This window comes from Parasteatoda tepidariorum, chromosome 6, assembly GCF_982258835.1.
Source record: "Parasteatoda tepidariorum strain Cologne lab strain chromosome 6, Ptep-v5.0, whole genome shotgun sequence".
In the NCBI taxonomy this organism is placed as follows: domain Eukaryota; kingdom Metazoa; phylum Arthropoda; class Arachnida; order Araneae; family Theridiidae; genus Parasteatoda; species Parasteatoda tepidariorum.
In genome coordinates, this window is record NC_141760.1 from 83,446,014 (window position 1) to 83,461,801 (window position 15,788).

General features: G+C 28.1%; 1 protein-coding gene across 1 annotated transcript in view; it reads left to right on the top strand.

Annotated features, from left to right (window-relative positions):
- The window catches only part of LOC107450855 (uncharacterized), a 78,826-nt gene that overhangs the window by 51,748 nt on the left and 11,290 nt on the right, over positions 1-15,788 (top strand). The window contains exon 3 of the mRNA XM_016066769.4: positions 15,095-15,263. Within this exon, the coding sequence (XP_015922255.1) occupies positions 15,095-15,263 (169 nt within the window). The remainder of the gene's footprint in view (positions 1-15,094; positions 15,264-15,788) is intronic.

A 15,788-nucleotide genomic window follows, 5' to 3' on the forward strand; every position in this document is an offset into this window, starting at 1 on the left:
GTTATTAAAAAAATTTTTCTGAGAATTCTCCAACAGTTTAGGTACCATCTTGCTTTGGAATTAAAGGTTATCAGTCCGCAATGCTGAACACATTGCCATTATCATAGTGGAGTCTTTAACTCCCCTGGACCACAACTGACTAACTGTCCTGATAATTCTCATTTTAAAAAATAATGAATTCTTTTTTAAATTTTTAGGATGCAAAAGTTGGAGAATTTTATGAAAATTACTTCGTGATAAAACTTTTAAATTCAGTTTAATTCAACATTTCGTGTTTAGAAAAAATCGTTATATGTAATTATTTTAAATCATGAATGTATATTAAAAATTGTTTGATTTTTAGGGTTATCGATTGTTGGGCAGAAGTATTCTAATATTAACTTTTTAATAAATTAATGTTTCGAAAATATTTACAGAAATAAGTTTTTGCTTAAAGTCTTAAAACAATGACTAAATGTTTTTAAAAGTTTACCTTACTAAAGAAACTAAAATAAAAATATTAAAGAAACTAAACTCAGTGGCGCGACAGCCCATAGAGGGCCAAGGCCTACTGTGCCTATCTCAGTTTTCTTCACCTTGGGTTCTGGGGTACAGGAGCAGATGATCCGGTTAGGTGGTCAGTCGAACGCGACACCCCCTAGTGTTTAGCTCCCAAGCATGCTTGGTACAACCCACTGAAGGGGTGAAAGGCTGAAAAATATTAAATAATGATAAATAATACTGTTAATCCAAACATACTAGTTTTAAAGAAATGTAACGATGTTATCTGTTCATTATTTATGAACCTTGTTTAAGTTTTGCTCGTAATAAAAAAATTGAATTCGAGGGAATCGTATTGTGCTCGCTATAAGAAAAAAATAAATAAAACAAAAGATGAAATATGCCTTCAAAAAATATTCACCTGTCTTAATTTGCACTATCTCCAAATCAAAAAGATATGCATAACTCAAAATATACAGCAACAGCATATAATTTTCGATAAAGTGCCGCCATTGCAAAAAAATTGCATTTCAGATTTTACCAACTTTTCGTTCTGAGTTACACTTATCTTTTATTTCTTTCCACTAAACAGTTGAAGAAAAAAGATAAAGAAAGCTATAAAAACGTTCCCATAAAATTTTCAACAGAATTTATTCTCAGTTTAAAATCGATTTCTGATTTTGATTGCTTGGTAAATCCTCAGCATCAACCGGAGCTCCCGAAATAAAATGATAATAATAAAAAAAAGAATTCATTTGTTTTCTTGCAAATTAAACCTGAATTTCTAGCTCGTGAAGAGAAATTGCTTTCGAGACAGGATTATGAATGTTTTCGCGATTTCATCGCAATCTGGATGAATGAATTGAATTTCTACATTTCCCCCACGAAAGGATAAAAGAATTGGTTAAGTTTCAGACTATTTATTTAGTAAAGTTAAATAATTAATTTTCCCTTTCGAGAATTTTGAATTGATTCATAATTTTTCGGTTTACCGATTAAATAAAATATTTTCTCAAGTTTAATCTGTTGAAAAGGAATGGAATGCTGCAATGAATATTATCAGTATTCTTATGAAATGTAGCTTGAAGACAGTTATGAATATTGCTAAAAATGCCATTAAAAGTATTTTGGTTCCAAATATTGAATAATGGAAGTGAAGAATTGCACTTGAGAGTTATCTATTTACGGTGTATGAACCTGATAGAAATATTCATTAATTTCTAAATATTGAATTTAAGTCATTTTAATGAAAACAAATAATAAATTACTTATTTTGCTCTGCAAGTATTTTACCTATTCGATTTATGTTTTTCCAAGCAACAAAGAATGAAAATAATTTTTTTTTAAATATACGATGGCAGAAGAAAAAAACTATAAAACTGAAAAAACAACATCCAAATAAAGAATAAACGCCTGAAATCAAAACGAGAATCAGTCTCTAAATAGATTTTGTGCCTAGCCTCCCAATATCTTTCTCAGAATGATCCAGCATTGAGTGCGGGGAAACGACTCAAATGTAGGTCATTATTATTGAAGGAGACAATTTGTTTCTTCTTCTGAAAATATTTTTGGTTAAATTTTTAAGAATATGAGCAACATGAGAAAAGGAATATAAATATTTAAGATTTTTTTAAAGTTATATTTTGGTTTAACAAATAAATACAAGCACTAATGAAAGCACAGATAATCTAGATAACAAAGAATGATGATCGTTTTACGAGTGAGAATTATCATTCAACAATTATTCCCCTCACAGACGGTGTTACACTTGGTACTGAAACAGTATTCTTCTTCCATTAGTTGATTAATTGTGCCTTTATACATTGCGTTTCGCTTTATTGCAATGAACTATTACAAGTGTAAACGAAAGCACACATTTTCAAATGAACAAAGAAAAAAGATCGTGTTACTATGGAAAGCACTATCATTAGAAAATGATTCTCAGCTCCAATATTTCTGATGGTGCTTTCTTGTACCGAAATAGTCACCCATCCTTTTTTATTATTTGGTATTTTATACTTTGAGTTTCATTCCATTTAAACGAATGATTGCAAGCACAAATGAAAGCATAAATAAACTAATTAGCAGAGACAGATAATGGCTTTATTGTGAGACCGTTATCATTAAACAATGATTTTCTGTCTGAATGATTATGATGGTTATTCTTGTATTGAAATTGTCATCCCATTCCTGTTTTTATTATTTTTCGTTTTAGTTTGAGTTATATTTCATTTAAACACAAGTGAAATAAATAGCAGAGACAGATAATCGTTTTATTTTGAGAGCGCTAGACAATGATTCGCTGCCTGAATGTGTGATGGCGCTTCTTGTATTGATAAATCCCACTCTTTTTTTAAAAATTATTTTTCGATATTTATAATTTTAGTTCTATTTAATTTAAACGAATGATTGCAGGCATAAATGAAAGTAAAAGTAAACTAAACAACAGAGACAGATAATCGTTTTTTTTAATTTTTATTTAGAGGAGCGCTACCATTAGACAATGACTCTCTGCCTCATTTCTGATGATAGTCCTTCTTGTACTGAAATAATCACCCGCTTATGTTTGCTTTGCCTTCTTGTCTTTATAATTTGAGTTCCGTTGTTTGAACAAATGAATAAAAACACGTATGGAAGCACATGAGCTAGTTACCAAAGAAAAACAAGCATTTTGGTACTTTTAGAAACACTTTTATCAGACAATACAACACGATAACTCCCACGATAAAGAATCAATCATTTTTTTTAACTAAATTAATTGTGTTTTTATATGTTGAGTTCTACTTTATTGTATTGCAACACAAGGCAATTTTACGCTCGTTCATTTATTCTTCCGAATCGAGAAAATACTAACTTATTGGATTATTCTATTTCATATGTTTCTAAAATAACTTTTTTAAGTTACACTGTTAGAATTTGGTTAGAAATTACGATAAAATGATCAGCAACAGTCTGTTCTCCCAATTTACCGTAAAGTTTACAGTAAAGAACAATTTTAACCTGCACTGTTTTGAAACCGTTTACAACTAGTATGGTTAAAAAAACACTAATACAAAACTATATGGTTTTCTTAACCATTAACAACTAGCATGGTTTCAAATTAGTGAAAAAGAAATTTAACAGACATTGGAGCTAGATTTTTCGTTAGGTAATAGGCATTGAAGTTAAGTTGTAGTTAAGTTGTGTTTCATCAAATGAACCGTGGAATGTGGTTTAATTATATGTTTAAATTAATTTATCAAATTGTTTGATGTTTCACTTACCGTAAGGGAGGGGAAATACTAGATTGTTTGAGTTTAATAGTTTTATGGTGCTGCCATCTATGCGTGAATAAGAGTATTGCATTCTAATAGCTTATGGTCACAATTCGGGGAGTGCTGTGAACTCTTCGTGCGTTGAAGAGAATGGAGGAAATATTGTGGTGTCAATTCTGAAACTCGAAATCCCGTTTTGTCGGCCATGAGATTGACAGAAAGTATAACCGTTCTGGTTGTATAACCGTTTACGGTGAAAGCAGTTAACAAACGGGTTTTTCACAGTGAACAGCTTGACTACCATCTAATTTATGGTTAGTTGACTGTTTTGTTTGAATATGGCAAAATAACATTTAAATAAAATGTTTTTTAACCATTTTTTCCAAAAAATTTCTAGCAGTTTAGTAACAAAGAGGGAAGGAAATGTAAAAAAAATATGTAAGTTCACATTTTCAAAAATTGCACATATAATAGACAAAGAAATATTGTACCCTACATTTAGGAAACAGGTGTTTATTTGTCAAGACCAATATCAACAAATTAAAACTATTGCAAACAAATAGTGTTGGTTTTACATATATATTACTATATTACATACGAAAAGAATGTTACTTAGAGAACTCTTCAGAAATAGTGTTTCACGATTCACTGAGCTTTAAAAAAATTGCTTTCTGTGTCAGAGCTTGTAATAAGAACTGACCCATCAATACTTTTCTATTCGTTTCTTTTTTTTTTCTTTATGTGTTAGATTCAATTTGTCTTTCCCCGTCCTGAGTAATAAATCAACAGTGAGAACTCCGGGATCTTTCTGACAAAAAAATAAGAATCTTGTTGACACGTGAAGACACCAGACTTGTCTGATTCAATATCACATCGGCAATATGGACTGAAGTTATTGACATCATAATATATTTCGCGTTTATTTGTTGACTCGTTCTTGGAAAACAGACACATTTTTATTTTTCAAAACTAGCTGAATACCTATTTTTTTTAGCAATATAAATATATTAACAGATATTTCTGAAATATGCAGGACTCTGAACTTCATATACCGTTGAAATTACACCAGTTAAAATAATTGCATTATATTTTTATTACTAGCTGTCTATGATGAGCATATTGGTCATCTTTCAAAATTTTGTTGTACTACATATAAGCTTTAATGGTAACCAAGCCAAATGCACAGTACACATGTATTGAAATATTCTAATTCTGTAAATCCTCCTCCAATCCTAATACCTTAATTAGTTCTAAGCAATATATTAACCAAATTTTCTTACCGCCTGGTTGTCGCATTCTATTTCATCTCGTTCTTTTCGTTTTTTTAATATAATTATTTGTCTTCGACGACTTAAATTGGCTTATAGGTGGTGACAGTTGTCCTGCGTTTGGGTGTACTAGGCGCCGAAGCTCTAATTTGTTAACTGAAATTAAGATGTTTATTTTCCTTAAAAACACATCATGCTGAATTCAATACAGTAATGTATTAAGGTAGAAAGACTGGAAGAAAAAAATAAATAGTTGCGTTCAGCTTTGACGTCAGAGGAGAACAGCAAGACTTCCTGTATTTTTTTAAGGATAGATTCTGAACTGTTTTCAAACTACTAATTCGATAATGTCATCCTATGCTCCTTTGGTTTCAGTTTTCCAGACATAATGAATCAAAAATAAATGATAAAAGAACAGGCGGTATCCGTTTTTGATTTAAAAAAAGATGTAAGCTAGTAAACATCACGAATATTATCTTTTAAATAATTGAAAAAAAATAAACGTCCTTCTTTTTATTTTTAACAAAGGCCAAAGATGAACATATCAAAAGTATTCAATCGTCTTTATCGACCTGACTGATTAAAATTTTTAAAGGAAATTTTGGCTAAGATTATCTGGGAGCTGAGATTACCTCTTGCATCCTCAACTAAATTTCATGAACAATAGAGATATAAAGGAGATACACAAACTCCTTCTTTTATTATTATAGAAGTAAGATGCATGGATTTTAAATAAGAACAAGAAAACTAAGCTGATTAAATAATCGAATGAAATTAAAAACAAAATATATATTTATATTGTTTAAATATATTGTTTAATCTAAAAAAAATATTTATAATGTTAAATTCCATAAAATATAGCTTAGTATTCAATGTGTTTTAATTTTCTTGTTATTATATCTTGAGTTACGCTTAAATACATTACAGAATAACACATAAACTCCTTAAAAACAACATAAACAAACTATGACCTTGCATTTTTTTAAAACCAACTAATTTGTGCTTCCCTAAAAAGGTGAAATGAGCAAAAATTTAGGAAAAATACCGAATTGGTGTTTTATTTCGTTTCTTCTCCACGCATTACCATTTCTCCCTTAAGTTTGCTTTTCAGTTCAATTTTTTTAAAATTCCAATTGCTGTTGATTTTAAATTATTTAGATTTATAGTAAAACAATTTAAAAACAAAACTATAAAGAGGATAAACAAGTGGTTTCAGATAATGTTAAAGATATTCATCTGTTGACGTAGTCCGCTTATAAAGTGGTATAACGAATAAAAAATAATTAAGTAATACAGAAAACACAAACTAATTTTTTTAAATTAGAAAATCCAGAGAGTTTCTTACGACATCGATTTCATAAGTAGCGAAATACAATTTGAGAATTGGAGAATGGTCAAGATGAGAGCTGCATTTTGTAGAGTGCATGGTGCTGGAAATTTTACTCAGAAGGTTGACTTTTACTATAATTAAATACTTGTAGACAACGTCATGAGTGGGTCGGCCAATCAGGTTCGACACACAAACGTGACGTCGCTTGTAGGTATCCAGTTAAATCTAACTTGAAAATTGATTCAGTATGATAATAAATCTAAGCCTTAAAGCTGTAATGCTTAAGACCATGCACTGCCTTGTGATTCTGTACAATCATGTGATCAGTTGCAAATACTCAATTGTGAATTTTTCCACTCCATTAATAGAGATAAATAATCAGTCAGTAATTGAATGTGTAATAAGAGGCAGACCTTTTTTCCCCGACATTCACGCTCTTATAAAATTGATCTATACTTGTTATACACTTACTTTATTTCATCAATAATCAAACTACAAACACAGCGGATATTTTATTTGCACGCATTTTGAAAGACAAATGCTTTACATATGCTAATTAGAACACTCTGAATTTTCATTATTAAATGGTTTCCAATAAAAATCATAAAAAAAAACTTTTCATTATATTTTCACATACCTAGGGCAAAAAAACAATGTAAACGTTATTTTTAATAATAAAGAAGTGGATGAGGAAAGTAATTTTAAATATCAATTTGTTAGTTTACGTTAAAATCGAAATAATAATTGCAGAAACTTATTTTTAATCAGTTTTTATTAATTAAAAGCTTGTATGATAACGAAAATTAATATTTCAATCAAATATAATAAAATTGTATGAGTTACTTTTACGAAAATTGTATTTTCTGGCATTGTCTGAGAGTTAATTTCTATGTAAATGAAGAAGATAGTTCATTAAAAAATACCTTTTATTTTGAAAACATGTATAAAAATTCCTTCTTCATTTTTTAATTAAACGATTTGTATCAGCCATCTCAATTATGCAACGCCTATATCTGTTTATTAATTAAAAAGATTAATCACTTTTTAATTAAGAGCTATCAAGAAGATGATTGATTTTGAACAAACTAAACGGTTATGATAAAACAGATGCTTTCAACATTTTTTAATATTAAAAAGTTTTTAATTAATAATATATCATTTATTTTTGCATATTTCTAGGAAAAGTAATAAATTATCTGAGTACAAATGACTGCTTGACAAGTTTGCAATGTTTTACTTGTCTTTAATATTGCGGTTTACTAGCTTTAAGGATATATTTGAGTTTCTATTACACCAACGTTCTGACATACCGTAAAAATGTTTAACTGTAGTTTCAACAATTTCCTTAAAAAACTTGTTTCTTTATTTACTGCCTGCTTTGAATTTTTTTGTGATTGCTTTTTTTACTGCTTTACTGCTAATTTTCTCGTTTTTATAAATAATATTGAAAATATGAACTTAAAGGTGCTAACATCAATTTTCAAAGTTTAAAAAAAAACTTTAAAATTTTAACTTATTTTAAAATTGCAATAAAAAAATTACGAAGCAAATTCTAAAAACTTTAAAATTTACTTTTCCAATTTTTAAAAATTTCTTTTGTTAAATAATTTGTTTTTCAGAAGATTCAGTAATAAAACTTATAAATTAATTATTATTATTTATAAATTGATGAAACAAAAGAGAGTAAACTGCGATATAAATTTGCGATTTATAGAAGTTTTGAAAGAATGCGTTGGGGAAGAATGCACTTAGAAAAACATTTTGATAAAACTACCATGCTGCATGTTAATGACATTTCTGATAAAGAAACAACAACATAGTTCTTCTTTAAATATGTATATATATATATATATATATATATATATATATATATATATATATATATATATATATATATATATATATACACAGTGTTAAAACTATTCATTTGTTTTTTTTTTCTGTTCATATGGTAACGGTTAATAAAATGTCGTTCTTATTACCTCACATTTAGTAAGAAATACACACAAAAGAAAATTTAACCGAATAAGTGGTTTTTATGCCATGCTTTAAGGTATCATGATCGAATTTCCCAAATTTTACCAAAATCATTATCAAAGCACTTTGGTTAAAGCTACTGAGCTTTTTGGTGTTCCTATAGAGCTAGATAAATGGTAAATTTTATCATATTCATGCAACTTTGATCATATTTTTTTCTCAGTGTACTTTTCTCGTTTTGCTGACAAGTTCAGTAAGACAATAATCTCATTGATGTTGTCAAGTTAATTAAAATTTCAGAAATTTTTTTTTTGTAAAAACGTATCTATTTCCGATGAGCATAAAATTAGTTTCTTTTTCACTTTCATATAAAATAAGTATTTGTTAATAAATCATAATACCCAGCCGTAGATTAACCTACAAGTGAAGTAGAAATGACTGAACTTATAGGGATAATTTTAGTGACCATTTTTAGATTTAACTGATAATTAAAATCGATAAAGAAATGATGGGGGTAGTTTTAGAAATAATCATGGAAAAAATGGTGAATTGATGACCTATAATTAATTTAACTGACTGTTGGAATTGACCATTGGCAATTTTAGAAATCATCTTGATGCAATTGCTAACTCACGGCTTATTTATTGATTTAATTGATAGTCTACTGGTGAAGTTTTGTTTTCTAATCCGTTCTAGGATAGTGTATTTGGTCAATATACGTTTTAGTAGTCTTTAAACCTTAATCAATATCGCTTTGTTAGTGGCTTGACGTAAAATCTGTCTCAAGTCTTATATTTCAAAAAAATAAAGTGTATAAAGAAATGCTCCATGCGATACTTTATTTAACATCCAGACTTTAAAATAACGCAAACTTAATTTTAACATATATTTTTTTAAAGGAACATCAGAAAAAATTAAATCGAAGCTTCTTTTAAACAATTTTACCAATTTAAAACAATTATTGCTTAAATTGAAATAAAGTGCGCGATATAAATGCGCGATATATATGTACGATATAAATGTACACTATATAAATGCATGTACAAATGTACTGAGAAAAGAGTATGGTGAGAACCAGAGAATGATAAAAATTGCTATGTCTCTTGCGCTATGTGAACATCAAAAAGCTCTGTGATCTTTACCGAAGCGCTTTAGTAATGACTTTGGTAAAATTAACATCAAATTATGTTTTTGTAATATCTAACAAAGTTTAATAAATGAGCTAAAATTTGAAAATTTTATCAAGATACTTCAGATCATGGCATAAAAGGCATTTATTAAGATAAATTTATTGTTCAGTTTCGTTTTTTTACAGAATGTGTGGTAATAAGAACTGTAATTTTGGAAACCAAAGTTTCCAATAGACTGTTACCATATAAACAGAAAAATCATCAAATGAATTATTTAAATACCGTATATTTTTGTTTTATACTCTAGGATTATTGTTATTGTTTTACACCAGAAGTGTTACTATTATAGAGTGCGGTAATTTTAACAGAATTTTTTCCCCCGCGAACATTGATAAAATGCGATAAATATTTTAAGATTTTAACATGTTTCCAAAAGAAAAATAAGAACAGTACTTAAAACTTCAAGTATTTCTTATTTCTTTAAATTTTTTTTTATTTAAATGTCAGAAAATTTAAGTGCAGAAAAAAATGTGCACTTTATATACATATGCACACATATTGGAGAAAGTGCACTGTATATTAAAGAAGATGCGCAGTAATGAGAAACGATGCACGGCGTTAAAATATTTCACATTGTTTTGTTCTTTACTGACTAAATTTCAGAGGTATCTTCATAAATAAAGAAAATAACTCACGCTAATATAATATCTTTAAGCGTTTTTACACTTTTTAACAGTTAATATTCATCCTTTTTTCCTTGATATTTAGAGAAGCATCTATGCTTTTATTGAGTTACATAGTTTGTTTTGGGAATACGTCTGGGCCCCTGAGTAGAGATGGAAAACTATAATCAAATTACCTTTTTTCGCGTTTGCAAGATTTATCCTATCTTTTTAGTTGATTTTGACGCTTCAAACCAAAAACCTTATTATCGTTAATTTTATTAACTGTTTGAATGACTCGTTTTTTTTTATTTATTTGATTTCGTGCTTCGGCTCTATTTAATTTTTTTAAAACGTCGCTAAAGGGAACACGTTTTTCTTTATCAAAAAATATTTTATTTTAATGAATTTTTTTACTCTCTATAAATAAATTCTCTCGTGGAATTAATGCTAATTAAAAAAAATAACCTAAGTATATCCAGTTTGAGATACTTGCGTTAGCTTTTAGAGGATAAATGAAATTATTAAGGTAAAAACTTAAATTGTAAGTTTGAATTTGTTTTTCTATTCTACAAAAAGTTGATTTTTTATAGAAAGTATAAGTCCCTTTAGTATAATTCTTTTCTGACGCTAACAGGTAAAAATATATTTTTGGCATTTTTTAATCCGGAAAATCAGTCTAATAGTTTCCAAACAAATCAGTTAGGTAATCGGAATTATTATATAAAATCCATAATAATATAAAATCTCGATACTAAAATATAGAATCTCAAAAAAAATAGTTTGAAAAAAAGATTTACTTTCACTCATATTCAAAAATTTATCTATCATTGATTTCGTAAAGTAACGAAACTTCAATGACTGTTTCTCTTAGATCAAAATAACTGCAAATAAAAGAGAATATGAAACATTATTGTTTAAAAGTGCTTGAAAAATTCTGTCTTTATGCAAAAAAGGTATTAGAAATGACACAATGAAAATTATAATGTTTTTTTTATTACGAGTATATATATATATATATACATATATATTCGTAATATATATATATACATATATATTCGTAATATATATATATATATATATATATATATATATATATATATATATATATATATATATATATATTACGAATATATATGTATATATATATATTACGAATATATATGTATATATATATATTACGAATATATATGTATATATATATATATATACTCGTAATAAAAGAAACATTATAATTTTCATTGTGTCATTTCTAATATTTGGCGGAACATTTAACATTTTAAGGATTTGGCGGCACACAAAAGTGCCGTGGCACAGTGGTTGAGAATCACTGGTCTACTAGATACAATCCATCCAATATCGAATATTTTATAATTTTCGAAAAAAAATTATTTTACAGAAAAAGCAAAAGGCGAACTTTGAAAGTTTATTTAACCTCGATGAAAATGTAGACTTAGAGTTTGAACTAAATCAGGGGACATTCGAGTTAAAGAGATTCCTTATGGCTTCATCATAATAAAAATTTATTGATAGAATATTTCTAAGCTTACTTGACTCCTAATAGTACAATAAATTTCCATGTGTTCTTTTATTTTAAATATACCCGAGTCATTTTATTGTGAGAACTACCATCAAACACATTCTACTGAATTAAATATTTATTTTTATATCCTCATTTTGGCGGTAGCAGCGTAAAAATAACCTTCTGAAAATGAACTGTGAAGGAATTCGACCAGCATGGGCATGAATATTTCAGCATCCTTCATTAAGTACCATGATAATGGTCGATCGATATGTGTCGACTATAGTTGGAACAGGATTCATGCCTGCTCGAATAGATATCGAATCCCTTTTGTGAGGAATTTCATCACAGACTTCAAATCATGAGCATTCGAATATGCTTTTGTATTGAAAAAGATAATTATTGTGCTGCCATTGATTTTTGAGTCACTAATGATATGCATTATTTCTATTAAAGTATTGGTGATAACTTCGTCACGTCTGTAGAAAGATTGAATGAATTTTGTTTTTCTTATTGATTTGGTGAGGAATGATATTGTTATGGACGAAAAAAAAGGAAAAAAAAAAGAAAAAAGGAACGGGCCACCTTAAAATAACTTTTGATCTAAAGAATGTGTTAGGACTCAAACTTAATGATTCAAAAGGGGATCGTACTTTAAAAAACGTCATACTTTTAAAATTCGATTTCTTTGGAACTTTTCTACCAATTTTGCTAAAATTTTGGATTTTGTAACATAAAATTACCTTCCTTGAATATGAAAAATTTTTTATATCTTACAGTTATAAATTTCATCGACTAATGTAACAATTAAAAAAATTATAATAAGTATATATAATCAAAAGTTATTTTCTGCAGGAAATTATCTTTTCATTACAAACTAATCTTACAATTGTGTGCAAAAATGTTTGAAATCACTTAAAAAAGTTTTGAGACACTGCAAAATAGAGCAAAAAAAATAATATCAAGGTGTCCAACTTTGGAGCGCTCTTCTGACCAAACTATTGGGACCATATTTTCTAGATTGCGGCTAGATTCGGGGGTCTCTAATTCAAATCCGTCGATAAAAGGTATGTTTATTATGAGAAAGTATGTTTTTCGTGTCTGATTGTAACTTAAAATATCGTCTGCACTAATTAATTAGCTTATTTGAGGTCACCCCCTCAGAATTGTAAGATTCAGTAATAGAATGTAAAGATAATCGGAACGTAATGATCAAAAGTTATTCAAGATGGTCCATTTTTTTGCACACTGTACGTAGGTTACTTTAATAACTAAGTAGAAAATTTTATGTAGAGTAGGGAATTATAAAAAACAAGTTAACATTATTTCATTACAAAGTAATTTTCATCATACTTAAATTTGAAATTGAATATATAAATTGAGTAATTTTATTTGGAAAAATAACTGTACAGGGAAATTTTCTTAAAAAATAAAATTTAATTTTAAGTGGATGATTTTTTTCGAAATATTCATCTACACAGTAAAAAAATTCAGAAAATTAAAAAAAAGTTAAAAAATGCATTTTTGTTGTAAATATTTATATAACAAAAGCCGGGATAATGGTATGATGTTGGGCTCGTGCTCGTGAGAGCGTGATTTTGAATCGCATTGGCTGAAGAATCTCCGTGTATTAAATGGTTACCTGTGCACGTTAAATCTGGTGAGGTCACAAAGTCCTCCAAGTTCCCATAACAAATCAATACCTCTGGGGGTACTAAATTGAAAATTTGAGACTGATAGGTCGAAACATTACACATTACACAGTACAGTCAATTTAAGACAATATATTCAATCACCAATGAATAGCAATCTATTTATGCCATAATTATTGATAGATTGGAGGTAAATATCTACTTTTTCAGTTAATACTTAACTCTTTCAAAATCAATGTGTTTTATTTAAAACAAAATTAATTGTTACATATCTTATCTCAAATTTGAACCATAGTTTCAATAATTTGAGGAATGGGAAAGATGCGTACAAGACCCACGAAATCCGTATCATCTTCAGTTTTTCACACATTAACGAAACCGTTATTAGTTAAATAATATGAACACAACTTCCATCTCAGTTTGCAATCTTTATTACTACTGAATCTTTATTCAGTAGTAATAGTGACGAAGAGAATTTTAGGCCTACTGAGGTTATAATGCATAGCTCAATTGATAACAGTTCTTTTACACATAAAAAGACCCGTTTTAGTAAGTAGGTATTTTACATATTACCGACTTATGAGATTGCAAACTTAGTTTGGATAAAATGAAAATTGTGAGATACCTTATAGTATTTTAATGACTAATTAATTTTACAACGCTTTTTATTTTTTACATATTTAAAGACGTGTTTAAATAATTAAGTATTCATAACTTTGTTCTAAATACAAGGATACTAATTCATGGTAATATTTAGTACTTATAACATGGTAGCAATTTCTCAGATTGAACTCTTAGTTTCTATTGAATGACGAATATGAAATATCGTCCAAGGCTCTAAAGACCAGCTAATTTGACCACCTTTTTAATTTTTTACCTATTTAAAGACTTATTTTGGTAATTAGGTATTTATAACGTTGTACTTAATACAAGGATGCTAACTCATGGCAATATTTAGTGCTTATAACATAGTACTTATCAATTTCTAATTTTGAAACCGTAGTTTCTATGGCATGGCGAATATGGAATATCTTATAAAGTTTTGAATGACCAGCTATTGTGGAAATCTTTTAAAGTTTTATTATTAAAAATTAAAGGACTTGCTTTGCTCCTAAAATATTTATCACATTGCACTAACTTATAATACAGTACTAATTCATGGAATAAGTTATTTATAACACAATGATTAATAACACAACAATTAGTAACTTATTACACAATAATTAATTATGTTAATTAAACATATTAAGTAAATATATAAATTAATTATAGTAATTAATTGTATTAATTAATAAATTAATATTAATTAATTACTTTCGCAGATTTAAACCACAGTTTCTATAAAATGACGAATTGGGAATATCTTCTAAAATTTTAATGGCTAGCTAATTTGACAGCCTTTTCAGTTTTTTTTAACTATTAATAGACTTTTTTTTTCAATTTGGTATTTATAAAATCGTACTAACTTATGCAACGATACTAATACATGGTAATGGTGAGTGCTTAGAACATGGTACTAACCAATATTTCATAAATCAACCGTAGTGCTAGTATCTATTAAATGATAAATGTTAATTACGTCCTGATGTTTTTAATAACCAGATAAATTTATAGAATTTTTACTATTCCATACATTAATAATTTCCTTTTAGCAATTAGGTACTGTCCAACTTTTCAGATTTACTCCAGTAGGCATTGAGGGGAAGGCATTACTAAAAAGAAAGACCTACTTTGATTGATCCAAACGCTATTGATTATTTTAAACTGAATATACTTTACCTGAAAAACCATTTATTAAAAGCTACATTTTCTATCCCAGATTGCAACCGTACCTTCTATGGGATGACGGATGTGAAATATCCCCTAAGGCTTAGCGAGAGGCGATCCCCTACCTGTATCTTGATGTTCGAAGCGGCTGGTGGTAGATATGGAGATCTGATCGAGATTACTTTCCTCTCTTTCCAGATTGGGACTTTCGATTTAGACAGGTAAAAATGTTTTTCGTGCTTTTTCTTTCTTCTCCCACTTATGTTAAGTATTATTAGCCGATTTCTCTAGCAGAAAATCCGTGACCTGGCGTCAAATTCAGAATGTTTTTATAAGCGCAGCTTTGAAAGACTTTAAAAGAGATTTTTTAAATTTATGGGTGCCCCGCCAATAGAGTGTAAAGTTCTGCATTCGCAAATAATAATTACATAGAAAATATACATTAAGGAGTGGAGGCAAGAATAATTAGAAAAAAAAATTCTTTTTTAGGGATTCAACATAAATATAAGCATATTTATATATATTTATTATATTATAAATATAAACATATTTATTTAGAAAAATTTCTTTGTTTTAAGATGAGATTACTGTACTAAAAATATGTAAGGGGGAAACTACCAGAATATGGTAAAATTTACCATGTTTCTGTGTCTATGGGAAAAACTAAAAGCACGGTAATTATTATCAAAGTGCCTTGGTCATGATTTTTGTAAAATTAACAATAAAATATGGTTTTATAATCTGTG